The sequence below is a fragment of the Mastigoproctus giganteus genome, chromosome 5 (genome assembly GCF_048544385.1).
Source record: "Mastigoproctus giganteus isolate SK-2022 chromosome 5, ASM4854438v1, whole genome shotgun sequence".
Classification (NCBI taxonomy): Eukaryota; Metazoa; Arthropoda; class Arachnida; order Uropygi; family Thelyphonidae; genus Mastigoproctus; species Mastigoproctus giganteus.
The window spans coordinates 136,736,313-136,763,644 of record NC_143579.1 but is presented as its reverse complement, the minus strand read 5'-3'; the positions used below and the strand labels follow the sequence as shown (position 1 = coordinate 136,763,644).

General features: G+C 38.4%; 1 protein-coding gene across 3 annotated transcripts in view; it reads right to left on the bottom strand.

The window, feature by feature from the left end:
- Positions 1 to 506: 506 nt before the first annotated feature.
- The window catches only part of LOC150085722 (roundabout homolog 1-like), a 1,418,757-nt gene continuing 1,391,931 nt past the window's right edge, over positions 507 to 27,332 (bottom strand). For all 3 annotated transcript variants that reach the window (XM_090374199.1, XM_090374201.1, XM_090374202.1), the window contains exon 28: positions 507 to 1,214. In XM_090374199.1, coding sequence (XP_090230325.1) covers positions 1,205 to 1,214 — 10 coding nt within the window. In that variant the 3' untranslated portion in view covers positions 507 to 1,204. The remainder of the gene's footprint in view (positions 1,215 to 27,332) is intronic.

Genomic DNA, 27,332 nt, shown 5'->3' with positions numbered 1-27,332 from the left:
AGTCTAAAAAAATTAATCAGAAAGAGGTGGGACTGTATTTTTCCTGGTTATATTTCAGACATAACAGTTTAACAACTGTTATGTCTTAAATATAAAAAGTGTCAAGATTTTTATTCTAACATTGTTTCTAACTTTCAACAGATTAATATCATGACTTATGATATATTATTATATTATAAATCTAAACACTAAATTAAAAAAATAGGACATCCCTTTAACTTTTGCTTTGTTGTTGTTTCCAATGTCTTGTAAATGTCTTGTTGTTTCCAATGTCTTGTAAAGACTTTCAACCACATCTTCTAACATTTATTTTATTGACCATTATTAAATAAATCAAAATATAAAAAAATAAAAACCAGTTTGATGAATGATTTGTTTTTATGACTGTAATAAATTTTGGTAGGATAATTTTAGTCTCAAGACCTATTATGCAATATCATAAGGCAAAAACTGATTTTCAAATAACATTTTAAAAAAAAAATTATGTTACACCTGTTTGGGTACAATTAAAAACAAAGATAACACTCACCAACAATGTGGTACTGTACATTTAAAAAACTATGCTTAATGTTCCTGTCCTAGTTCTTTTGCAGCAAAGCCTTAACTTATAACACAAAGATACTGGCTTTCTTGGCCAATTATCATTTCTTGTGGTCTCACTTTGGCCATTAAGATGGCCACTCGATTTCCTGATATGCAAGAAACGCTGTGCTGAATAACAACAAAATTCTGTATCAGTCTAGGTAAAAATCACCTATGGAAATAAAAGGATGTTGTTCAGCACAACATGAGGCAGGAAGGTCAGCCGTAGCTGCAGTCATTATTGCAATTTTTGGCTTCTTTTGGCACGAAAAGAGACAAAATTTCAAACTCCAACCTTTACCTGGATCAGGTTACTTGCGAAGCAATGGGCGGTGAAAAACACACTTCATTGAGATCTATAGTGTCTTTACAAGGTTCTTCATTTTTTGCTATTTTTCTTATTTTTAACTTTGCATTCACTGGCAACACGGGTCAGTCAGGTATCTGGTCCTCTGAAACTGATGATCGTCAGACAAATACACTGCACATGCTACAAATAGCTATGTTACACAGGATTCATACAAGGTACACCACTTTTCTGGAGGCTCTTCTGACTGATGAATGTCCCTGTAGTGCTGGAAGGGTTAAGTCTCTACATACACTGCTGTTCTGCTAATAACCATTAACGAGGTCTATAAAAAGTAAAAGTCAATTTTGTTATATACATAGAAAAGTACTTCGAAAACACAACAGATTATTTAACAACTTTGAATCAAACAACAGTAAATAATTTTAGAAATTTGTAAGTTTTTGGTTAATTTACCAAGGAGAAATATAATTCAAATCAACAACTCTACCGATATCAGTCCGAAGCCTGGATAAAAAAAGGATAATCTATATTGGAAAAAAACTGGCTGCAAAACTTTTTGCCTTCAATCCCAATGGCAGAATATCCTACAAAATCATGCGAAACAACACCATCTGATTGGCACAAAAAGTGGAAAGGCTTCACCTAAAAGTATGGCTTAATATGAGTAAAGAGGGTAATACATAAAAGGAGAATCAAAGATGTGACCTTCAATGTTACATATTAACATTAAAATATTCAATATTAAAAGGCAGACAGGGAGAACCGGTATCCTCTGACTCTTCAAAAGAAGATTCAGAGGATATGTATTATTTGTGTGCAAAAAACAAGATGGAAGGGGGGCTAAGGAGGTTGGGAAGGATAAAAATTGATATAGTATTCACCATATAGTGCAGGGAAGCCACGAGCTTTTGCTGCATTGGCAAAAAAACAGAAAGGAAAAAACACCAAGTTTTTTTTATGTAAACCCCAAGCACAAGAGGAATTAGAACCTATAGTACTTAGTACTATGCTTGGGTTGGAGGTTGAGAAGACAAAAGAAGATATCTGTTGATATTAGACTTGAACTTCTGTAGACCGTAATCTTCAGGAAATATGTATGAAAGAAGGTTGTTCCAGAAAGCGGCAGTTGAATGAATAAACAAGGAAGACGAAAAGTTGTGCCTGTGAGTTTGAAGTTGGACAGTAAATGGATGTTGGCTGGTGGTGGCATGTGTTCGGACTGTTTTGAAAGAGAGAGCAGGAATTATAGAAGCCAATTCAGAAGAACAGTGCCCATGGAAGTATCTATAGAAAAGGCATGCAGCAGAAACAGTACATCTATGAGACAGCGAGTGGAGAGACTCTGTTAGAGAGGAGTCATTAATTAAGCTAACTGCCCTCTCCTGAATGGAATCTAGAAGCCTAAGAGAGGTTTTGGGGGCACCGCCCCAGATGTGGGAACAATATTCCATGGTAGGGCAGATTTGCGATTTGTACAGAGTGATCAACTGTTTGGAAGAAAAGTAATGCCGAGAGCAAAATAGAAAACCAAGTTTCTTAGATGCAGAGGAAGCAATATTTGTAATGTGCTTGTGCCAAGAGGGATTAGAAGTCAGGGTAATCCCCAAAAGAGATATATCATCTTGCCTAGAAATTGGAATGTCACCAAAGATAAACACAGAAGCAGAAGAATCCTTTATGTGAGATTTAAGACAAGACTGAGTTTTAGAAGGTTTGAAATCAACTAAGTAGTCTTTGCCCCACTGGAGAACTACCTGGAGATCAGCATTTAAGGAACGGGTAGAGGATATTCGAGATGTTGAAGCTGATTGAGCAGGGCAACGTTTCTCAAAATGGAAAGTGGAATGCAATGTGCTATCATTGGCAAAACTATGGATAGGATTTCCAGTCAATAGGATTTCCAATATACAAGAGGAAAAGAGTGGGGAAAAGAACTGAACCTTGGGGTATACCAGCATTAGTGGAGAAGTTAGAAGACAGAGCCATCTACCATCACCCTGAGTGAGCGATAAGAGAGAAAACTGGATAACCAATGACAAAAAACAGTTGGCAAATCATAAGATGGAAGCTTGTTTAGAAGACCTTTATGCCAAACACGATCGAAAGCCTTTGAGATGTCAAGAGCAACTGCATGTGTTTCGTCGAACTTTTTCATTGAATTTGTCCTTTAGTAAATTAATGAGAGGAGTTTACCTCAATATAGTACGCGGAACACTTCCGTATGATACCCTCCAGAAATTAAAACGGAAAAAACGAAAAAATTGACAACTTACCGGTACATTAAAGTAAAATATAAATAATTAAAGTAAAATATAAATAATTAAAAAATCAATTTAACACAATTCAAAATCAATTCAAAACAATTAAAATTCAAATTAACGTAATTAAAAGAATCTAACGAAAATATTCAAAACGATTTTCCTTCCTTTCACGAACACCCCCTCACCCAGTATCCAACGAACCGACATATCAACAGGTTACAAATCTTTCCTCGTGTACACTATCGCAGGACCAGATTTCACTTTTATCCAAAGGATTAAATTATAATTTACCACCTCGAAAGCTGCCAAAAAAACAATGCGCAATTGATATTGAATTTGGACTTCGTAGTGTTCCACAAAAAGATGTATTTATTCAACAAGTTAACAAAGTAGTGAATAACATAAAAGAAACGCGACTTCCTAAATTGAATACACATGACAGTTCAGCTTTATGAGAACTTCGAGAAAATAAGGACATTATTATACAGAGGGCAGATAAAGGAGATACAGTGGTAATACTAGATAAACATGATTATATTAATAAGTTAGATTCAGTTGTGTCTGTTACCTCCACTTATCGTGAAGTGGACCCGACACTGTTTACCAATTTGGTAAATCAATACAATAAAACGTTAACCACATATCGTAAAAACGACTACATTACTATGATTCAGTTGAAGGAATTGAAGTCCAGAACATACAATATTCCTGCACTTTTTGGTCAGGTAAAATTACACAAGCCTGGATTTCCGATTCGACCTATTGTTTCCTACAGGACCTCGGCATTTTCAGCCTTAGCCACACATGTATATAACATTATAAAACCTTTTAGACAGGTTATACAATTTGGGATTAAGAATTACGATACATTATTTAATAATCTTAAAGACTGTAGACTGGGCGACAATGACAATTTATTCTGATTAGATGTTACCTCATTATATACGAATGTAAACGTTGAATACACATTAGATATTATTTGGGATATGTTAAATAAAAACTCGACACCGATTAATTATACGAAGCTGCCTATTAAGGAAATTTTTCACTTAATTAAACTATTAGTTGATGCTAACTATGTCACCTTTCGAGACAAGGTGTACAAACAAATTTTTGGATTACCAATGGGTTTGAGCCTGAGTGGCTTAATGTCAGAGATCTATCTCTCAACGATTGAGCAGATACATTTGACATCTTTTCGTCCCCGTATCACATACTATGGGAGGTATTTAGACGATGTTCTAGTTATTACCGATAGTAGTACTATCCAAGACATTTTACATTCGTTTAATAATATTCATTCTAGACTCAAATTTACATTGGAAAGGGAAGATACAGATACTAAATCATTAAACATTCTAAATTTCACGCTTACCCGAGACTCGAACAAAATACAATTTAGCATCTATCGAAAACCCACAAACACCGGTATGCTTCTACATTATAATAGCTACCACCCGTTCATCTACAAAAGATCGATTATCTTTAATCAATTTCTAAATGCCTATAAATATTCAATGATGGATTCTTCTTTGGACTCAGAAATACAAATATTAACTAGCAGATTCTTAAACAGGGGTTATCCCATTAACACAATAAATCGAATTAGGGTACAAGCTAAGGATAGGATACAAAATACTGCACCAATCAACAATAGTAATATAAAAAAATACTTTATTTCTGTCCCATATGTTGAACAGTGGCACAAACAGCTTAACAGATTCTTTAAAGATACCGAATTTAAAATTATAGCTAGGCCTATACGGAAGTTACACACTATACTGAACAATCGCTCGGTTCTTTCCGCGTTCGCAACACAAATCAATGATCTAGTATACAACATTTCTTGCGGTGATTGCGACTCGTCTTATCAGTACTCAAGATGTGGCCTAACCATTGCCTTATACAAGGGAATAAGCACCTCTTTATCCCTGCTAGAAAAATTCCTGTATATCATTGACAAGACACCATGAGCTACTCTTGCAGCTCGTCTGCACTGCTCAGAGAACTTCATATCTGCCTGCACAATTACCCCCAGGTCCTTTTCATTCTCCACCACTGTCAGTGTAGTACCGCAGAGTCGATACGTTGCTCTGGGGTTACTGTTTCCCATATGTAGTACTTTACATTTGTCAATGTTAAACTTCATTTGCCACCTCTCAGCCCATCTTTACACTTAATTACACTTAAATAGAAAGGGTGCAAGAATTTTTGCTGATGCTGTTGGGGGGGATACAAGGACTAATAGATTAACAGTAGCCAGTGGCAGAGGTGGAAGTGATTCTTGCACTGCTTCTATTGAAATGAGCAGAAGTCTGAAAAAGAAGATGCGGGATATTTCAGAGACTGCTGGTAGTCATTGCTGTACAAGTAAACACATGAGTTGTGTTAGGGTAGCTAAGAATAGAAACAGGTGCATGTATACCTGCGTGTACACCAATGCTAGGAGTTTGGTAAATAAATTTGATGAATTTGAGGTATTGCTCAAAACATCAAAGGCAGATATTGTTGGGATATCAGAGACGTGGTGTCACACAGATATAAGTAATGCGGAACTGGAATTTGGGGAATACAATGTGTATAGAAAGGATAGACAGGACAGGAGGGGAGGAGGGGTTATGCTATTAATTAAGAAACACATAAAGTCCAAGGAAGTGAAGCCAGTCGACATCGATGGACAGGGCAGTGTCGAGTCAGTTTGGTGTGACATAAGCATAGGGAAATCAAAATTGAGAGTAGGAGTGTGCTATAGGCCTAATGACTCTGATGAGTATAATAAGATATTGTACAGGGAAATAGAGTGGGCCAGTAAATCAGAGAGTCTTTTGAGAGATTATAATCAGAGAGATTATAATGGGGGACTTTAATTTCCCAGATATTGACTGGAATTTGTGGGTTGGTCACTCGCACACTAGCAAGGCTTTTGTGGATTTATTGGATGATTGTTTTCTACATCAGCATGTTCGTGAGGCAACAAGAGGGAGCAATACTCTTGATCTGATTATCAGTAGTGATTCTTCATGCATTAAGAACCTGCAGATAAATGAACCACTAGGTGGCAGTGATCACAGTGTGTTGAAGTGGGATTTACTCTAGGAGGTAACTACCATCAGAGGTAAAGGGAAGGGTTTTTGTTTTCGTAAAGGCGACTATGATGGTCTGAGACAGTATTTAAATTCTATACAGTGGGACCAACTGATGATGTTACCAACAGCAAACTCAAAATGGGAAGCATTCAAGGAACTAATCTTGGAGGCTACCAGGCTTTACATACCAACTAAGAAATATTGTTCAAGGTTTAGGCCTAAATGGTTGTCAGATGAACTAATGAGACATGTGGCAGAGAAGAAAAATGCATGGGATACATACAAATTAATGGGTGACATGGAAGCCTATGATAGATATAAGTTGGTCTGTAACCAAGTCACAAAGGAGATTAGGCAGGCAAAGGCAGACTATGAAAAATCCTTGGCAAAGGATGCAAAGAAAAACAGAAAAGAGTTCTTTACATACTTGAACTCGAAAAGGAAAGGGATGAATCAGATTGGTCCACTGGATATTGATGGTTCAACAGTTGAGGATCCTGCTCAGGTGGCTAACAATCTAAACGAGTATTTTGCATCTACATTCACGCATGAGGAGTTATTCAGGAAGGAGAATGATGCAGGTAAAGTAAACATTGGCAGTGAGCTGGATGATTTTGTAATAACTGAGAGGAAAGTGGAGGAGAGATTGTTGAGGATAAACATAAAAAAGGCACCTGGGGTGGATGGGATCTATCCAGTTATATTAAAGGAGGCAGCAAAGGAAGTATGCAAACCCCTAGCCATAATTATGAGAGCTTCTTTGGACTCAGGGGAGGTACCCATAGACTGGAGATGTGCAAATGTAACCCCAATTCACAAAGGAGGATCAAAGGCTGACACAAGTAATTATAGACCTGTTAGTTTAACTTCTATTCCAGGTAAATTAATGGAGGCACTGGTTAAAGAAGCACTGCAGGATCATCTAGACAAGAATTCAGTTATAGCTCAGACGCAGCATGGTTTTGTTAAGGGCAGGTCTTGCCTGACCAATTCGATTGGATACTATGATGTAGTCACAAAAGAACTGGATGCAGGGAATAACTTTGATATTATATATTTGGATCTTAGAAAGGCTTTTGATACTGTTGCACATGGAAGACTGCTGCACAAATTGGAACAGTGTGGCATTGGAGGCAAATTGCTGCTATGGATAAGGGGATGGTTGAGTGGCAGAAGACAGAGAGTGGTAATCAATGGACACTGCTCAACGTGGACTAATGTTATTAGTGGAGTTCCTCAAGGTTCAGTGTTGGGTCCGTTGTTGTTTTCGGTGTTTATGAATGATATTGATGATGGGATATCAAGTTTAATGTCCAAGTTTGCAGATGATACAAAGGTTGGCAGGGTCGTTAAGGCCAATACTGACGCTATGCTGGCCCACTCTATTTCCCTGTACAATATCTTATTATACTCATCAGAGTCATTAGGCCTATAGCACACTCCTACTCTCAATTTTGATTTCCCTATGCTTATGTCACACCAAACTGACTCGACACTGCCCTGTCCATCGATGTCGACTGGCTTCACTTCCTTGGACTTTATGTGTTTCTTAACTAATAGCATAACCCCTCCTCCCCTCCTGTCCTGTCTATCCTTTATATACACATTGTATTCCCCAAATTCCAGTTCCGCATTACTTATATCTGTGTGACACCACGTCTCTGATATCCCAACAATATCTGCCTTTGATGTTTTCAGCAATACCTCAAATTCATCAAAGTTATTTACCAAACTCCTAGCATTGGTGTACACGCAGGTATACATGCACTTGTTTCTATTCTTAGCTACCCTAACACAACCCATGTGTTTACTTGTACCGCAATGACTCCCAGCAGTCTCTGAAATATCCTGAATCTTGTTTTTCAGGCTTCTGCTCATTTCAATAGAAGCAGTGCAAGAATCACTTCCACCTCTGCCAGTGGCTACTGTTAATCTATTAGTCCTTGTATCCCCCCCAACTAGCAGTTTTCCGACCCACCTAACACTGCCTCGACAGCATCAGCAAAAATTCTTGCACCCTTTCTATTTAAGTGTATCCCATCCCTGTAAAAGCAATCTCTCCTGTTAACAAGTACAGTCCAGGCTGAAAAAAATTCTACCCCTTGAGCCTTGCACAATCCCTCCAGGGCCGAATTGATCGACAAGGCTCTCATCATATACTCCCTCCTATCGTGTCTGGGCAGAATTGCAGACACTTTCAAATTCAACCCTAATTCACGGCTTTTTTTCAACAGTGACCTGTACTTGCTAAGTAATTCCGCCGGTCTCCTACTCTTAATATCATTAGTGCCAACGTGTACAACTATATCACCCTTTGTGCCCTTAAAAGATGATATCCGCTCTACAACGTCATCAACCTTTGCCCCTGGCAGACATACCCTGGTCCTATTCCACCTATCCTTTTTACAAAGCATGTTCCCCGTTTCCCTGACATGGGTGATCATGGGTGATGATGAGGTCTAGGATATTCTTTTCTCTAGTACTTTCCCTGACATGTTGATACAAATAACAGTCGTCTACTTGATTTAAAAATTTTGTTTCCCATGTCGAGTTTCCTTCCCATTTACTCCAATCAATTAGAGGCAAATTGAAATCACTCAAAATAAGACATTGACGCTTACTTGCCCATTCCATTTGCATGTAGAGGCTTTCGTCATAATCTTCACAATCACCTGGTCTGTAGATTACTCCTACTAGCATTATACCTTTGTTTACAACTATCTCACACCATACAGATTTTATACTAGCATGTTTTTTTTTTTTTTTTTTTTGGTAGTTTTTGGCGCATCGGCTTCTGTGGCCATAATGCACCTCCCAGGGTTTCTTCAGCACTTTGATCCAAGCCCGAGGCGGGATTCGAACCCGCGACCTTTGGGTTGCCAGGCAGGCCCTTTACCCACCAGGCTAGCCCGGTTGGCAATACTAGCATGTGAAAGTCTGAATCCAGGAAAGCTATCGTCGCAGTCAGGCTGCTTCTGATAAGAAGCATTACCCCACCACCCCCTTCTATCCTTCCTAAATACATTATACAAGCCATACTGAAACTCACCATCCCCAATTTCCGGGTGGCACCACGTCTCCGTAAGCCCTATTATGTCTGCGTTGCTTGTTTTAACCAGCAGTTCGAATTCGCTCATTTTATTTACGACACTTCTAACATTAGAATTCAGTATAAACAATTAAGACTTACTGTTCTAGTATATTTAACAATCCTAACACAACCCTTGAAGTTTTTTTGGCTCTCTTCCCTGGCATTAGCTACCCGCTCACTTGAAACGTTTCTGTCCCCAGAACATCTAGATAATATGTCCAGTTGGGGTAACAGATAAGAACTCTTGAGGTATGTGCAAGAGTTACTTTGACCAATATTATCAGATAAACACATGTCAGTATTACCCACATCCCCCCCTAACAAGCAGTTTCCCTGAACCTTTAAGGTATCCTCAATAATACTGGCAAAAACTTTTGCACCACCTTTGTTTAATCCCATCTCTACAAAACAAATTCCTTCTACCTACAAGTGTGGGCCAAGCTGACAGAAATTTCCCCCCTAAAGCCTTGCAGAGTCCTTCAAGTCTTGAGTTAATCCACACGGCTTTTAACATATAATCCCTCCTATCATGTCTGGACAGAATTGCAGACACATAGACATTGTGGCCTAGCTCACAGCATTTCCTCAGCATGGTCCTGTATTTTTCCAACAAATCATCAGATTGTGTACATTTAATGTCATACTTATTGTGTACATTTAGTCCCCACATGAATAATAATATTCTCTTTACCCCCCTTAAAATCTGACAATCTGTTGGTGACATCATTAATAGTTACTCCTGGCAGACATACCCTGGTTCTACTACACCTATCCTTATTACAAAAAATATTTCCCATTTCCCTGACAATGGAGTCTCCTAATAAAACAATGTCCTTTTTAACCAGAGTAGTTTGTACTTGGTTTTTCTGTTTTGAGGGTGTGCATCACTTGGTAGATTGCTGGAGTCTTGAGTCCCTGATAAGCTCCGAGATGCATTATTCTCGAGAGCAAGCACCCGTTTTTTCAGGGACTCAAATTGTTCCATCAGTGCACTAAATTGTAATTTATGATCGGTGCACTCCTTACATCAAACACAAAGAAAAGAATTCCCAGGTGAGCTATGATTAGTCACCAGGTCGACCTTGGAAAACATTCCACAAGTTCCGCAACGGATTAAATCATGACTCACCCATAAATCGCCATCGGCTATTTCCGTGTGAGTCACGATACCCTGTGACGTGTTTAAGGCAGATCTTGTAACTACCATTAAAAAATTAGCTAAATATCAATGAAAATTAACTTTCAAAAATTATATGTATAATATTATTAAAATCAAACTGTTACAGGAAAACCTATAACAAAATAATCCAACAATATCTAAATAAATCAAATATTTAAAAGCACTAATCAACAATACACTTAACTGAGGAGTCCTGACGAAGCGTGTCCGCTCACCTCGAATGCCAACCATGTTTGCCAACATGCATATATGTTGGCAATGCCAACCATGCATATATATAATGCCAACCGTGCATATACGCTGAATTGAATTTTGTTCATAATCCGTTTGAGAGTGAAATTTACAAAATATAATGTAAATTTCAAAATATTTCACACTAGAGTCCGAAAATACTGAAACAAAATCATTATATTTTTTAAATTTGACCCTCACATGTGTTATGAACAAAATTCAATTCAGCATATACAGAAAGGCCACCAACACTGGAATGCTTCTTCATTACAATAGCTACCACCCCTTCACCTATAAAAGATCCCTTATCCTAAATCAATTTCTCAATGCCTACAAATACTCAACATCTGAATCAGCCCTAAACACAGAAATACAAACACTAAGAAACAGATTTCATATAAGAAATCTGTTTCTTAGATCAATAAGAAACGAAATAAGGTTACAAGCAAAAAGCAGATTACATAATACCTCTCCAGTTATCAACAATACTAACATAAAAATTTTTTTAGTGCTTTACTGTATATTGAATAATGGTTCAAACAACTAAATAGCATTTTCAAAGACACACAATTCAAAATCATAGCCAACCTCATAACAAAACTACATGCTGCCTTTAAAAACCATGAAGTCCAATCCAATCCTCTTCCATGTTCCAATTAAATGATTTAGTCTAAAACATATCTTGCAAGGATTTCAACTTCTCATGTCAGGGATCCACATGCTCAATACAAGAAAGAGACAACATTCAACATATGTCCTTTTATCCCGCTCCTCGGTTTCGGAACTCACATTCCATGCGATCAGTGAGAGCCACACCTTTCTATTCAATGAAGCAAAAATTCTCAGCATCCAACGTGATTACACCAAACCATTAATTTCGGAGATGCTTGAAATTAAATTACATCAAAATTCAGTCAATATACGTTGCCCCTACCCCATCTTAAATTCATGGTCCTTCACAGGCATGTGCCAGGATTGCAACTAATCTCCATGCTATAAAATTCTGCTGCGATACCCGCAGTTTCACTTTCCTGTGATCATGACCCTGGTCGAAAAGCACCGTCTGCTTCAGGGAAGTAACAAAATTCTTTAGTTTCTTAATGTTTCAGAGGAGTCTTAATGTTTTTTACATTTTAGTATTAGTTCTTAAAGTATTAAATGTATGGATTCATTATTTATTTGGTTTCAAAGCATTTAAATTGTTTTTAAAATATGGACGTATTGTGTTCTCTTGCTCAAAGATTAGGATGGGTGATTCTATGTATTTTGGGGTCAGGCTTGGGGTCTGCGGGCCTACAATTCCGTGGTGCATTGGATCATTAATTTTGACGAGGGTGTGGAATACATGTAATCTATTTGCATAGTTATCCAACAATGGAGCGTATTAGCCCTGAAGTGTTCTCCAAGACATCATAGAGGTAATTCCTCCATTTCTAAACTAATCAGGCATATATAATGTATGCCTGATAAGGATATAGATGCAAAATACTCATTCAGTTTGTCAGCTTCCTCAGCAGGTTTATCAACAACTGAACCGTCAATGTCAAGTGGACTAATCTGATTAATCCTCTTCCTTCTAGGGTTTACATAAGTAAAGAAGTCTTTGCTGTTCTTGTTTGCATTCTTTGCAAGATTTCTCGTAATCTGCCCTCGCTTGACTAACCTCCTTTGCAGGGGCACGTTATACCTTCATGGGGCCCAAGGCAAAATGGAATTTGGGGGCCCCATATAAAGAAAAAAACTAATAAAGAACATTTTCAATTACATTTTATTGTGACCACAAAAAAAAAAAAAAAAAAAAATATGACAAGAAAATATCTAATCCAGAAGAATAATTCAGAAATAATATATACACTTAAACTAATAAGTATCTTTATAGTATTTTGTATGGACTTTTCGTGCTGAGAAATTGTATATCAGTTCATTATGATAATTTGTATTGAGAATGATATGTTTGTGATATCATTCTCAATACAAATTATTGCCAAATTACTTAATTTTTCTTGTCCAAGTGAATTTCTAATATACTTCTTAACTCTTTTAAGCATAGAGAATGATCGTTCTGCTGATGCATTCGAAACAGGAATTTACAAAAATATTTTTAAAATTATGTTCACATTAGGAAAAGTTGATATTAGTTCTCCTTGAATTGCTTTGTACATTAAAGAAGGTGAATATAAATTTTCATTTTTTGCAAAATGTATAAAATGCGTTAATTCTTCAAAAACATTAGTGTCAATGTCATCTGAATAAGGATTTATTAAATTACAGTGGCGGACAAAAAAACTGCATCACTTGTGAAATTTGCAAATAACGTGTTTTGCGCTGCAGAAATGTTCGAAATGCATTTGTTATATGGGACATATATCTCTGTGAATGAAATCGAATAAAAAAAACTCCACCTGATATAACTCATTGCCATAAATATCTTACCAAAGGGTAAAATGCATATTTAATGAAAGTATGAGAAATCATGCAAATGGCAATCATGACAATCAAACATACATTTTATTGCATTTACGTGTACAAACTGAAATGACAAGTTAACGTAATAGTATTATGTACTGTAAATCAGCAAAATAAGTTCTCAATATTTTGTTGTTCCTCCTCGAGCTGCAATTACAGCCTTGCAACAATCTGGCATAGAGTTAATGAACTTCTGCATATATGGTTGCCCAATTTCATGGTACCACACCCTTACAATGCTCTCCTGCAGCTGAATCTTACTTGTTGGCTTCTTCTGAGCAATTTTAGACGACATCACGTACCAGCAATTTTCAATAGGGTTCAAATCCGGGCCAGTCCAACACTGTAATGCCAGCATTTCTGAGGTGCGACTGCACCTTAAGGGAGAAAAACAAGGGAAAATATTGGTGTAAATATTTAAAAAAGCCTTGAGACGAAGAAAAACTCATTATTAAATCTAAATAGCATAAAACTTACCAATTTTGCTGTGTGGCAAAGTGCTGATTCCTGTTGAAAAATGCAGTTTTGGACGTCTGTGTGGTGATTCTTAATAAGGGATTTCAGGCACTCCTCCAAGATAGCAGTGTAGGTTTCTGCATTCACCATTCTGTTAATAAACTTAATTTGCCCCACTGCTCTGCTTGTTATGCATCTCCACACCATCTGACCGGCAGGGGACCTTTACAGTCGGGGTAATGCAGTCAGGATGGTATGCCTCCAATTTTTGCTTTCTCACATATCACTTCCCATCCGAGCCATGCAGGTTGAATTTTGTCTGTGCGGTTAGCACATTGGTATTGTCACCGTCCACCCCACATTGGGTGGCAAGCCCCCAGGTTTGAATCCAGTGGATGACGCAAGGAACTTTAGTGGGCTTTTTTCACTCTGTGGCTGAGTTAGTCTGTCTCAGGCGTAGATATCAAAGTTTTTTCCCCCAGAAACTGGGTTTTTTTCATCCAGTGAACAGGCAAATCGACCAGAGAACACATGCAATTTATAGACAAAATAAATATATGGGTAGATGTAATCATTGTCACCGTCCACCCCACATTGGGTGGCAAGCCCCCAGGTTTGAATCCAGTGGATGATGCAAGGAACTTTAGTGGGCTTTTTTCACTCTGTGGCTGAGTTAGTCTGTCTCAGGCGTAGATATCAAAGTTTTTCCCCCCAGAAACTGGGTTTTTTTCATCCAGTGAACAGGCAAATCGACCAGAGAACACATGCAATTTATAGACAAAATAAATATATGGGTAGATGTAATCATTTATGGGGAACCCTAACATGATAATTTGTGTTTTTTTTTTGCAGGATGAATTTCGATTCGTCAGAAAAGATGACAGTGTCCCATTGCTCATGAAAGATGCATTTTAGCCCAAGCAAGTTGCTTTTTCCTCATTTGTTGAGTCAAGAGAGGCTTCTTCTTGGGCCGATAGTCATGCAGACCACATTCTGAAAGTCCAGTTTTAGATCAGGAGCACTAGCATGGCGATTATTAAGTTTCAAATATCGATCTTGGGAAGGCGTAGTCACCCTCTTACGGCCTGATCCAGGTCTTCACTTCACATCACCGGGCTTTAATTTCAGCACCCGGGATACTGTTGACTGGTGGCAGCCTATTTTATCAGTGATAGCACATGTAGAAAGCCATTCTTGGGACAGAGCAACACCTACACTTTTTTTTTTTCTTAGTGTCAACTGAACTATTGGAGCCATGCTTACACCTCCACAAAACAGGATACTAATGAGCGTGTATATCCTTCCAATGCCGTATTTATAGAAGCTGCTGATGCAATACCTTGCAATTACTGTCTGATGCAATAGAAGTATTTCTAACACAATACCTTTGCTTTGCGACAAACAAAATGGCTGTAATCAAAAAATATCTTGTACATTTCACTACAAATGTTACTTTTTTTTTAAGGTGATGCAGTGTTTTTGTCCGTCATTGTATATAATGACAATGATTTTAAAAGATTTACAGCATGTTGTAAATTTGAATCTTTATTTGGAAGATATTCAAATTCGTTCGAAAAATATTTTCTCTTCTACTTTCAATTATTATCATAGTCTGTGAGAAGCTTTAGCTTCATTTCACTGCTAGTTCCAGATAAGTGGTCACCTGCATTGTACGTGGGAACACCCTTAAGCATAAGGCTGTCAGGGGCACTGGTTCCATACAAGGAAGTCATTACTTTTTCAATTAACTCAACTATTTAAGGAAGAACTAAATATAAAATTTCATTAAAATTGGTAAAACCATTTTTGAAGAAAACATAATGTTTAAATTAATCTTCAAGTTCATTGACCTTCAGGTAGAAAGTCATTTTCCGATAAAATTCACTTAAAAATATTAGTGAAAAACAGCAATGAGTTTTTCAACCAGTGATTTTGGGACCCCCCCTGTGATCGGGGGGCCCTAGGCAGATGTATTTTTTGCCTATTGGATAATGCACCCCTGCTCCTTTGTGACTTGATTATGGACTAGCTTATATCAAACTATGGGCTTCTGTGTATCCTGATAATTTATATGCATTCCATGTGCTTTTCTTCTCTGCCGCGAATCTCAGTAGGTCATCTGACATCCGCTTAGGCCTAAAACTTGAACAGTATTTCTTACTTGGTACAAAAAGCCTAGTAGCTTTCACGATTAATTCCTTGAATGTTCCCCATTTCAAATTTGTTGTTGGTCCCACTGTATAGAATTTAAAAACTGTCGGAGACCACTGCAGCTGCCTTTACAAAAGCAAAACCCTTACCTTTATCCCTGATAGTAGTTACATCTTCAAGTAAATACCACATCAGTACACTGTGATCACTAATAGTAGTTCCTTTATCTGCAGATTCGTAATGCATGAATAATCAGTGCTGATAATCAGATCAAGAGTATTACTCCATCTGGTTGCTTCTCAAACATGCTGCTGTAGAAAACAATCATCCAATAAATCCACAAAAGTCTTGCTAGCCGTGCAAGCAACCAACCCACAAGTTCCAGTCGATATCTTGAAAGTTAAAATCCCCAATTGCAAGAAATTCTGAAATACTGGCCCACTCTCTTTCTCTGCACAATTGTTTGTTGTACTCATCGGAGTCATTAGGCCTATAACACAACACTTACTCTTATTTTCCCTTTCCCAGTGTGGAGTAGTTGCTGGAGTTGCTTCTTGGTTGCCACATAGAGCTTGATATCATCCATGTACATAAGGTGGGTGAGGGCATACAGGTTCTTCCCTCCTTATTTGAGATTATATCCATATTTGCTGCTGTTTAGGCATGGTGGATAGCGGGTTAAGTGCTGGACAGAACCACAGTGGGACCAGAGCATCAGTGAGTGTTCAGTAAATGCTCATCAATTGCCCATCTGTTCTGATAATTTTTCCAAATCCTTCTTTCACTTAAGTGGTGGGTCACCTTCATTCAGGTGGCCCTCAAAAATAATGTTCCCACATTAGCGGTCTGAGTTTCATTTTACCCTCATAATTTTAGTAAAAATTTTACTGCAGTAATTTCCAAAGTGAATGTTTTATGGTTTTCCTGCAGAAATTGCATGTAAAAACCTATCAGATTATTCCCACTATGATGGTTTGAGACAGTTTTTAAAGTCTATACAGTGGGACCAACTCATGATGCTACCAACAGCAAATTCTAAATGGGAAGCATTCAAGGAAGTAATCTTGGCTTTTTGTCCCAACTAAGAAATTCTGTTCGATGTTTAGGCCCAAATGGAGGTCAGATGAACTAATGAGACACGTGGTAGAGAAGAACAATGCATGGAATGCATATAAATCAGGCGACAAAGAAGCCAATGTTAGATATAAGCTAGTCTGTAATCAAGTCACAAAGGAGATTAGGCAAGCGAAGGCAGATAAGAAATCTTTGGCAAAGGATGCAAAGAAAAACAGAAAAGACTTCTTTACTTATATAAACTCTAGAAGGGGAAGGACCAATCTGGTTCTTCCCCTTCTAAGGAAGGGGAAGAACCAGATTGGTCCACTTGATATTGATGGTTCAACTGTTGATAATCCTGCTCAGGTAGCTGACAAACTGAATGAGTACATTGCATCTACATTCACACATGAGGAATCTGTAGAGAAGTGGAGAACAGAAGCTTATTAAACTCTAATAGGTCACTAAATGATTTTGTAATAACTGAGAGAAAAGTGAAGGAGAAATTGTTGAAGTTAAACATAAGAAAGGCACCTAAGGTGGATGGGATCTATCCAGTAATGTTAAAGGAGGAGGCAAAGGAAATAAGCAAACCCTTAGCCATAATTATGAGAGCACTGATGGACTCAGGAGAAGTCCCCACAGATAATAGACGTGAAAATGTATCCTCAATTCACAAAGGGGGATCAAAGTGTGACATGAGTAATTACAAACCTGTTAGTTTAACTTCTGTTCTGGGAAAAATAATGGAGTCACCAGTTAAAAAAGCATTGCATGATCATCTAGATAAGACTGCAGTAATAATTCAGACTCAGCATGGGTTTGTTAAGGGGAAGTCCTTTTTGACCAATTTGATCGGATACTATGATGAGATCACAAAGGAATTGGATACAAAAAAAAATTTTGATATCATATACTTGTTTGAACTACAGCAGTGCCACCTGCTTGTTCAGTGGTGACTAGCAAATTGGCATAAATTGCACAAAATTGTTAATTTACATCATTACAATAGATATCATTTGAAGGGTTATTTCAATCTGGAAAGAAGGAGACAGGGAACATCAAGACATACAAGTTAAAGTTGTTGATTTGTTATATATATAGAGAGAACTGTGACATCATGAGGAAGCTTCATCACTTAATAAGAGATACAACGTCTATATGGCTGTGATAGGTTTGGCAGATCGCCAGCTTAAATTTATTGCCTTCGATAGAAAAAGAAGCCTCAAAACTAATTAGCCCAGACATGGTGGTATCTGCAACCAACAAGATCAGCTGATGATGACATATTAAACTAGCCACACTCAATATTATCACATTGTCGGGACAAATTGAGGAGTATGTGGGCATCTTAAAGGACAAAAAAATAAGCATACTTGGATTGAGTGAATCAAAATGGAAAGGACATGGGTGTAGAGGAGTTACGAGGAGGCTATTACCTATATTGGTCTGGGGGGTGATGTAGCGAAGAAGGGTGTAGCTATCATTAGAGATCACAAGATCACAAGGCTATTGGAGGTAAATAATATCAGTGATAGACTCATGTCAATTAAACTGCAAATGAATGACAGCGAAGCATTGAAGATAGTACAATGTTACACACCACGAACTGGTTGCGAATAAATGGAGAAGCTGGATTTTGAGAACAAGCTCGAAGAGAACATCACAGGTGGAGATATATTTATCATGGGTGACCTGAATGCAAAAGTTGGAGTGGATAGACAAGGACTAGAATACGTTATGGATCCACATGGTTGGAGACCTAGGAATGATGATGGTGACAAGGCTGTTGGATTTATGTTTATGGAATAGCTTGGTCATAGGAAATGTCTGGTTCAAGAACAAGTCACAAAGTGACAAGATATGGTTGGGACAGTCAACAGGAATCCCTCCTTGCCTATACTCGTGGATAAAGAGCGACACAGAAGATTAGCGGACATTCCTAGTGTCTCCTTGGGTAGTGATCACAGGTTATTTGTTGGAGTTTTAAGATTCCCTAAATTGAAGAGGATCAAAATAACGAGAGAGAAAATTACGGGTGTGGAAGTTGAAAGCAGACGAAAAAGGGGCGATAATCAGAGAAGAGTTCAGGAAGGTTGTACCTAAGACAGTGGTGAATAGCATGGAATCAGAATGGAAAGTATTCAAAGACTGTATAGTAGGACTGAGAGAGCAGGTTTGTGGAAGGACAAGCAATAGAAGGAGACAGAAAGAAACCCCATGGTGGAATGATAGGACGAGAGAGGCTGTGAAAATCAAGAATAATGCATTCAGGACCTACTTTCAGAACAGAAATTATGAGAATAAAGAGAGATATGAAACTGTTAACGAGGAGAGAAGACTGTGGTTGGAAGAATGGAGTGAAACTCTACAACAAGATATCAATGTTAATAAAAGGGTGCTGTACGGTATGGTGAAGAATAGGAGAAGAGATGGTGAACAGAGCAAATACTCGATGGATGAGAATGAGAACCTAATAACCAAGGATGAAGAGATAAGAGAAACATGGGCGTATTTTGAAAATCTGTTGAATGTGCAGGACAGTCAGCAAAAGGAACAAAGGCAGGTTGATAATAAAAGAAGGGATGAAAGAGAAGATATGGAGAGAGAGAAGATACGGAGAGAGAGCAGACACACTTGACGTGGAATGATGTATTGTAGGCATCGAAATACATCAAGACAGGTAAGTCTGATGGTATGGATGAGATAAATCGAGAGATACTAAAGGCTAAAGGCGAGGCGGGATACCATGGACATACAGACTGTTCTGTAAGATCTGGGATGAGAGACAGGTGCCCGTGGACTGGAAAGAAGGCTTGATCATCCCGTTTTTCAAGAAGGGGAACAGGAAAGTGTTCCAATTATAGAGGCATCACACGTGAGTAAGATGTATGAGAGAGTGTTAGAGCAGAAGATAAGAGGAACAGTATAGCTTTAGGTCTGGCAGATTGACGGTGGATCTAATTTTCTGAATCAGGCAACTGATGGAAAAGTGTTATGAACACAATAAAGAATTATAGATGGAATTTTTGGATATAAAGAAAGCGTTTGATGCCATAAAGAGAGAGAAAGTGTAAGAGGTTTTGAGAAACTTGGGGACAGAGGAATATCTTGTGCAGAGAATTGAGAATATGTGCACCAATACAGTGAGCAAAGTAAGAACAGTGATGGGGTTGATGGAGAGCTTCGAAATAATATCAGGTTTGAGGCAAGGAGGCGTCCTTTCACCACTACTGTTCATAGCTGTTATGAATGATGTGCAATGTAGAGTGGTGGAACAACTTGGACAGGACCAGATGAAAGTCATGCTCTTTGCAGAAGACCTCTGCATATGGGGAGAGAGCAGGGAACAAGTACAACGGCAAGTTGATATATGGGCTAGTATGGCCAATGAATTTGCACTGGTTTTCAGTCAGGAGAAGAGTGAGGTAATGGTTCTAAGGAGGAGTTTTTTTTTTTTTTTTTTTAGGAGCATTAGCAACTAAGGCCATATTGCTCCGGGATATGCGGTGGTCATTCCTTGACCTTTCCGCATACTCCGTATTTGGTGGTGACGGGCTCGAACCCCGGTCTAATCAAGAAGCATGTGCTACGCACTTCTGCTCCTTCCCACCTGGCTACGGAGGCGCCACAAAGGAGGAGTGGTGAGCTTGACAAATACATTAGAATGGAAGGGAAAGAGCTAAAAATGGTTAATAACTTCGAGTATCTAGGAAGCACCATTACAAAGAATGGACAGATGAAGAAATAAGTAGAAGGATATAAGCGGGCAGGAATTTCTATAGGCAGACAGATCTGATCTGGAACAGGTACATACCACTGAAGTGTAAGAAGGCTATATGGCAGGCCTATTACATACCAATTCTGATGTATGCATCTGAAACTCGGACGATGAGGAAAAAGGATGAAAGCAGAATTCAGGGGACAGAAATGAGATTTGTGAGGAGCACAGCCAAAAAGACAAGATGGGACAAAATCAGGAATGATGTGATTAGGGAGAGAATTCAGGTTGAAAAACTCCAGACTAGGATTGAAAGGTCCCGTTTGAAATGGTTTGGACATGTCAAGAGGATAAACGAGAGGCAATTGACAAGAAGAATGTTTGATTTACAATTAAGGGACAAAAGACCAAGGGGGAGAACAAGAATGAGATGGCAGGACACGGTAAAGACTGATGTAATTAAGAGAGAAGAAACTGGAATGAAATAAATGACGGAGAGAAGTACACAGACAGGGCATGGTGGCGAGACTTCATACAACGACCCGTGGAATAGCGGAATGATGACAGATGATGGTGATGATAATGATACTTGGATTTCAGGTAAGCTTTTGATACTGGTGCACATGGAAGACTTCTGTAAAAATTCGAGCATTGTGGTATTACGGTCAGGTTACTACAATGGATAACAGGATGGTTGAGTGGAAGAAGCCAAGAGTGTAGTAATCAATGGACACTGCTCATCTTGAACTAATGTTATTTGTGGATTCCCCCCAAGGGTTTGGTGTTGGGCCCATTGTTGTTTTGTATATTTATCAATGATATTGATGAAGGTATATTAGGCTTAATGTTGAAGTGTGCAGATGATACAAAGTTTGGCAGGGTTTTAATGACAGTATGCTTCTGCAACAGGATCTAGAAAAGTTGGGTAGATGGGCTGAGCAGTGGCACCTGAAGTTTAACATTTACAAATACAAATTACTGCATATTGGTAACAGTAACCCCAGAGAAACATACCAATTGTGTGGTACTACACCTGAGTGGTAGAGAATAAAAAAAGACCTGGTGGCAATTGTAGTGTAGTCAGATATGAAGTTTTCTAAGCAGTGCAGACAGGCTGCCAGAGCATGTCATGGGTCTTGTCAATCATATACAGGAATTTTGCTAGTAGGGAAAATGAGGTGATTATTGCTTTGTATAAGGCAATGGTTAGGCCACGCCTGGAATACTGTGTACAGGTCTATATGTCTCATTTTAGGAAGATGTAGAGTTGCTACATCTTCCTAAAGAGTTGCTACAGAGAATAGCAACAAGACTGGTGACGGGAACAAAGGGGTGCTCTTACAAAGAAAGGCTTAAGTTTCTGCAAATTGCAGTGTCTGGAGACTAGCCATCTGCAAGGTGATCTCTGATGGAGGTGAATAAGGCCATCAATTACCCAGGGCTGAATTGATTGACTTCATTCTTGGCTGAATTGCAGACACTTTCAAATTCAATCCTCATCACTTTTTATCAACGTTGCTCTTAAAAAGAGCAATGTTGGTAAATGTTGGTAAATAAACTAACGATTTCAGAGTAGAACTTTACTTGTTAAGTCTTACTCTGAAATCATTAGCGCCAACGTGTACAACAATATCACCATTTATGCCCCTAAAAGATGATATTAGCTGTAGGTCATCCTTTTGCTCTTTGAAGACATAGCCTGGCCCTATTCTACCTATTTTTCTTGCACAATATATTTTCCGTTTCCCTGACAACAGAGTCTCAGATAATAACCACAATAACAATAATAGCAATAACTTAAGAGGGCTTCACCTTATTTACTGATTGGATGCATTTCCTGGCCATGAATGTTCAACTCGGTTTTCAGTTTTTGAATTCCTTTCTGTTCCTTTCACTGCTAGATACTCAAGGGTATGCAGAGTGCTCTCCATGGCAATTTGTACATTTGTACATGGCTTTGAAACTGGACATTCTGTGCTCTTGAAGTCTTTGGCACCGACAGAAGCACAGACAGTGTTGCCATGATAGGCTGTTTGTGAGTGGCCAGACAAACACTTCAATGAATCTGAAATGTATTCACTGAAGTAGTCTGTATACAAATGTATACAGACTACTTAAACTGGGCGGTTTAAGTAGTCTGTTTTGGATGCCGTGCAATACCTAAAGTAAGGATTCGAGTAGGAACAAGATTTCCATCCTTGCTTATCAATATTTGCTTGACAGTTGTCACACCTTGATCTTTCGATTCAGAGTGGATCTCTTCTTCAGAGACATGAAGAAGGTCCCACTCTGATATGATACCATGTGAAGAGTTCAGACTTTTATAGGGATTATGGTGATAAGTATCCGCTCTATCGATGTAGCCTTCAGAATTTGTTGGCATATTTGGCTTGCAAGATACACCTAAAAGATCTTCAGTATAGCCTTTTCACAGATTTGGGGATCCTGCTAACCGTTCTAATCCTTTCTGGATGAATAAGGATGACGTTTTTCCGATTGCCTACTCTCCAGTGGAATGGAGAATAAGGAAAAGTGGTTTCAGGCCATACCATCCATTCTTGGACTTTTGATGTTATCAGTGTTGGCTTAGTATCTGCCTTGTTGGAGCTTCAGAAGAAGAGGGATTTAAATTATTCATAGGAGTAAAACATTTAACCCCGGGGGCTCACATCTGGTGAGTATGGGCTTGGCACACCCAGGGTCCTGAGCTGGATATCATCATTCTTCATTTTCTTGGTGATTCTCTTCTACTTTTGTCTCTCTCTCTCTCTCTCTCTCTCTCTCTCTCTCTCTCTCTCTCTCTCTCTCTCTCTCTCTCAGGGTAACATGGGAATTTTTTTTTTTCCGGGTGCAGCATAAGCCTCAGGCTTCCTTGCACCATATGGCTATTAATAATAATAATAATAATAAAAATTTCAGATACCCTAAGTACCCACCACTTGGCATCCTCTGAAGGGGATGCCAAGCGTGAACTAGAGGGTACTGAATAGCTCACAAGTGGCATCCCCTTCAGAGAGCTCTGAAGGGGATTCTGAAGGGGAAATAGGATGCCAAGTTTGTTTAGAGCATCATACTCCCATTTTCAATTAGTCTTGATCATATCCCAGGACTAAAAGGAAGAAGACTTATTGCAGTTGACCCTAACAATAAGAACTACCCAAAATTGATCCCAGTTGGACACTTAAAATGACCTCCCATTTTGTTGAAGTAGGGACCAAAGCAGTATATTAGAGCTGGGACCCTTCATCCACCAGCATCCCCTTTCTGAGTTTCCACGGGTTATGGTGCATGCCAGATTCTAATGATGCAACACTGGAATCAAAGTATGGGCACTGGATCCCAGTGATGTTAAGCTGGAAGTGCAGCAGCAACAGCATCACTGGGACATTCCCCTCACCACCTAGAGGCACCACATTGAGGAACACAGAAGAAGATACTTGTTGACAATAGACTTGAATTTCTATAGAAAGGTTGTTCCAGAAAAATGGAAGTTGAAAAGTTAAAGGGAAAATAAGGCAGAAAAAAAGTTGGTTATGTGAGTTTGTAGTTGGATGGTAAATTGATGTTGAGTGGTTGCAGCACATAATCAGAATGCTTTGGAAGAGAGAGGTGGAATTAAATAAACCACCAGAGAAGAACAGTGCCCATGGAAGTATCTATAGAAAATGCATGCAGCAGACAGAACATCTATGACACAGATAATGGAGAGACTTTGTAAGAGATGGGTCATTAATTAATCTGATTACCCTCTTTTGAATGGAGTTCAGAAGCCTCAGAGAGGTTTTGGGGGCACCACAACAGATGTGGAAACAATACCACGGTAGAGTGGACTTGAGGTTTTTACAGCATGAGTAGTTGTTTAGAATAAATCTGAGTGTCATCGAAGATAAGCATAGGTGCAGTAGACTCCTGTTTGGGAGATATAAAAGGACCAAGCTTTAGAAGGATTGAAATTAACTAAGTTATCTCTGACCCACTGGAGAATTAGCATTTAAGGAATTGGTGGTGGATATTCAAGAAGTTGAAGTTATTTGAGCAGTAGGGCAAGAAAGGTGGAGTGCAATGTGCTATCATCAGCAAAATTACGGATAAGATTTCCAGACGATAAATATATTAATGACCTTTTCCAGAAGGTGGAAGAAGGTCATTAATATACAAGAGGAAAAGAGTGGGAGAAAGAACAGAACTGACTCTTGGGAAACACCATCATTAGGGAAGAAGTAAGAAGACAGAAAGCCATCCATCATCACCTGTAGGAAGTGGTCAGAGTTTTATGTTTTTTTATATATATATATATATTTTTTAGGAACATTAGCAACTAAGGCCATATTGCTCCAGGGATATGTGGTGGTCATTCCCTGACCTTTCCGCATCCTCCGTATTTGGTGGGCATGGGCTCGAACCCTGGTCTAATCAAGAAGCAGTGGTCAGAGAGAAAACTGAATACCCAACTGTAAAAAAACAGTTGACAATCAATAAGATGGAAAATTGTTTTGAAGACTTATGCTTAATACAATCAAAATAAATGTCAATAACAACTGCTTGAGTTTCACCATTATTTTCTACCGAATTTGTCCATAGATGGGTAACAGAAGCCAGTGGATCAATGTAACAGAATCCATAATGGCAATCATTAATCAAATGGAAGGTTTCAAGATAGTTTAGGAGTAGGCAGTTAACGGATTTCTTCATTACTTCGGAAAGAGTACATTAAAAAAATATTAGAGTTAAAAACATTAAAGAGTCATTAATAAAATATGTTTTACAATTAACTCTCAATATCAAATTTATACTTTCTCTCTACCTCAAATACAAAATGTCTTTTCATTATCTACAATTAGGTTCTATAGGTTTTCACTATTTACAATTATACCACAGTGATAATTATAGTAATCCATAATCCCTTAATGACATTGAGTGTGGAATTGTTGAGGAATTATTAATAAACTACTTTGTTAAGTTTTTTCTTTTAATGGTTCTGTGGAGTGCAGAAGCTTTTATATGGGGGTGCGGGTAAATTTGCGACAGTTTTTTTAAGTCGTCAGTAATTTTCTTTGGTTAACCTTGCAAATTGCGTTAAGAGTAGGAGATCTGCATATGTACTTAACAAGTACAGGACAATGTTGAAAAAAGTAGTGAGTTAGAATTGAATTTTAAAGTGTCTCCAATTCTGCCCAGATACAATAGGAGGGAGTATATGATGAGAGCCTTGTCAATCATTTTTGCCCTGGAGAGATTGTGGAAGTCTCATGGGGCAGAATTTTTCCTAGCAAGGAAATTCCCTAGCAAGATGCTAGGGAATTTCAAGATGCTGGGGAATTTCAAGAACTGCTGGGAATCATCATGGAACAAGTAAATATATGGGCTGTGTTAGGGCAACTAAGAGTAAGAGTAATGCTTGTATACTTGCATGTACACCAATGCTAGGAGTACAGTAACTAAAATGTTTTTGAATTTTAAGAGCTTGTCAAGACATCAAAGGTGGATATTGTTGGGATATCAGAGAATTGGTGTCACACAGATATAACGAATACAGAATTGGAATTTGGGGAGTACAATGTGTACAGAAAGGATAGACAGCATATTCTACCCTGTGTCCTATAATTAAGAAACACATAAAATACACATAAAATCTAAGGCAGTGCATCCAGTTGAGCCAGTTTGGTGAGACATAAGCACTGGGAAAGGAAAAACAAGAGTAGGAGTGTGTTGTAGGCCTATGGCCGATGAGTACAATGAACAACTGTACAGAGAAACAGAGTGGGCTAGTAAATTCTAAATGGGAAGCTAAATAAATAAATACCATCAGGAGTAAAAGGAAGAGTTTTTTGCATTTATAAAGGTGACAATGGTGGTTTCAGAGATTTTTTTAAATTCTAAATAGTGGGACAGACTATTTTACCAACAACAAATTCTAAATGGGAAGCATTCAAGGAATTAATCTTGGAAGATACTAGGTTTTTCATACAAACAAAGAAATATTGTCCAAGGTTGAAGCCTAAATAAATGTCAGATGACCTAATGAGGCTCGTGGCAGAGAAGAAAAATGCATGGGACGCATATAAATTATCAGGAGACACAGATGGCTATGGCAGATATAAGATAGTCTGTAATAAAGTCACAAAGGATGTTAGGCAAGCAAAGGCACATTACAAGAAATCTTTGGCAAGCAATGCAAATAAAAACAATAAAGACTTCTTTAATTATGTAAACTCTAGAAAAGAGGGGATGATTTGGATTGGTTAACTTGACATCGACGGTCCGATTGTTGATGAACCTGCTGAAGTAGCTGAAAAATTGAATGAGTATTTTGCATCTACATTCACATATGAGGCAGTTTATAGGGAAGCGGAGGCCAGAAGCTTATCAAATTCAGGCAGGGAGCTAAATGATTTGTAATAACTGAGAGCAAAATGGAGGAGAAATTGTTGAAATTGAACATAAGAAAAGCACCTGGGGTGGTTGTTTGGTTTTTTTTTAGGAGCATTAGCAACTAAGGCCATATTGCTCCAGAAATGCAGTGGTCATTCCCTGACCTTCCCGCATCCTCCGTATTTGGTGGTGACAGGCTCGAACCCTGGTCTAATCAAGAAGCGTGTGCTACGCACTGCTGCTCCTTCCCACCTGGCTATGGAGGCGCCCACCTGTGGTGGATGGGATTTATCCAGTTATATTAAAGGAAGTAAGCAAAACCTTAGCCATAATTATGAAAGCTACATTGGACTCAGGGGAGGACCCCAT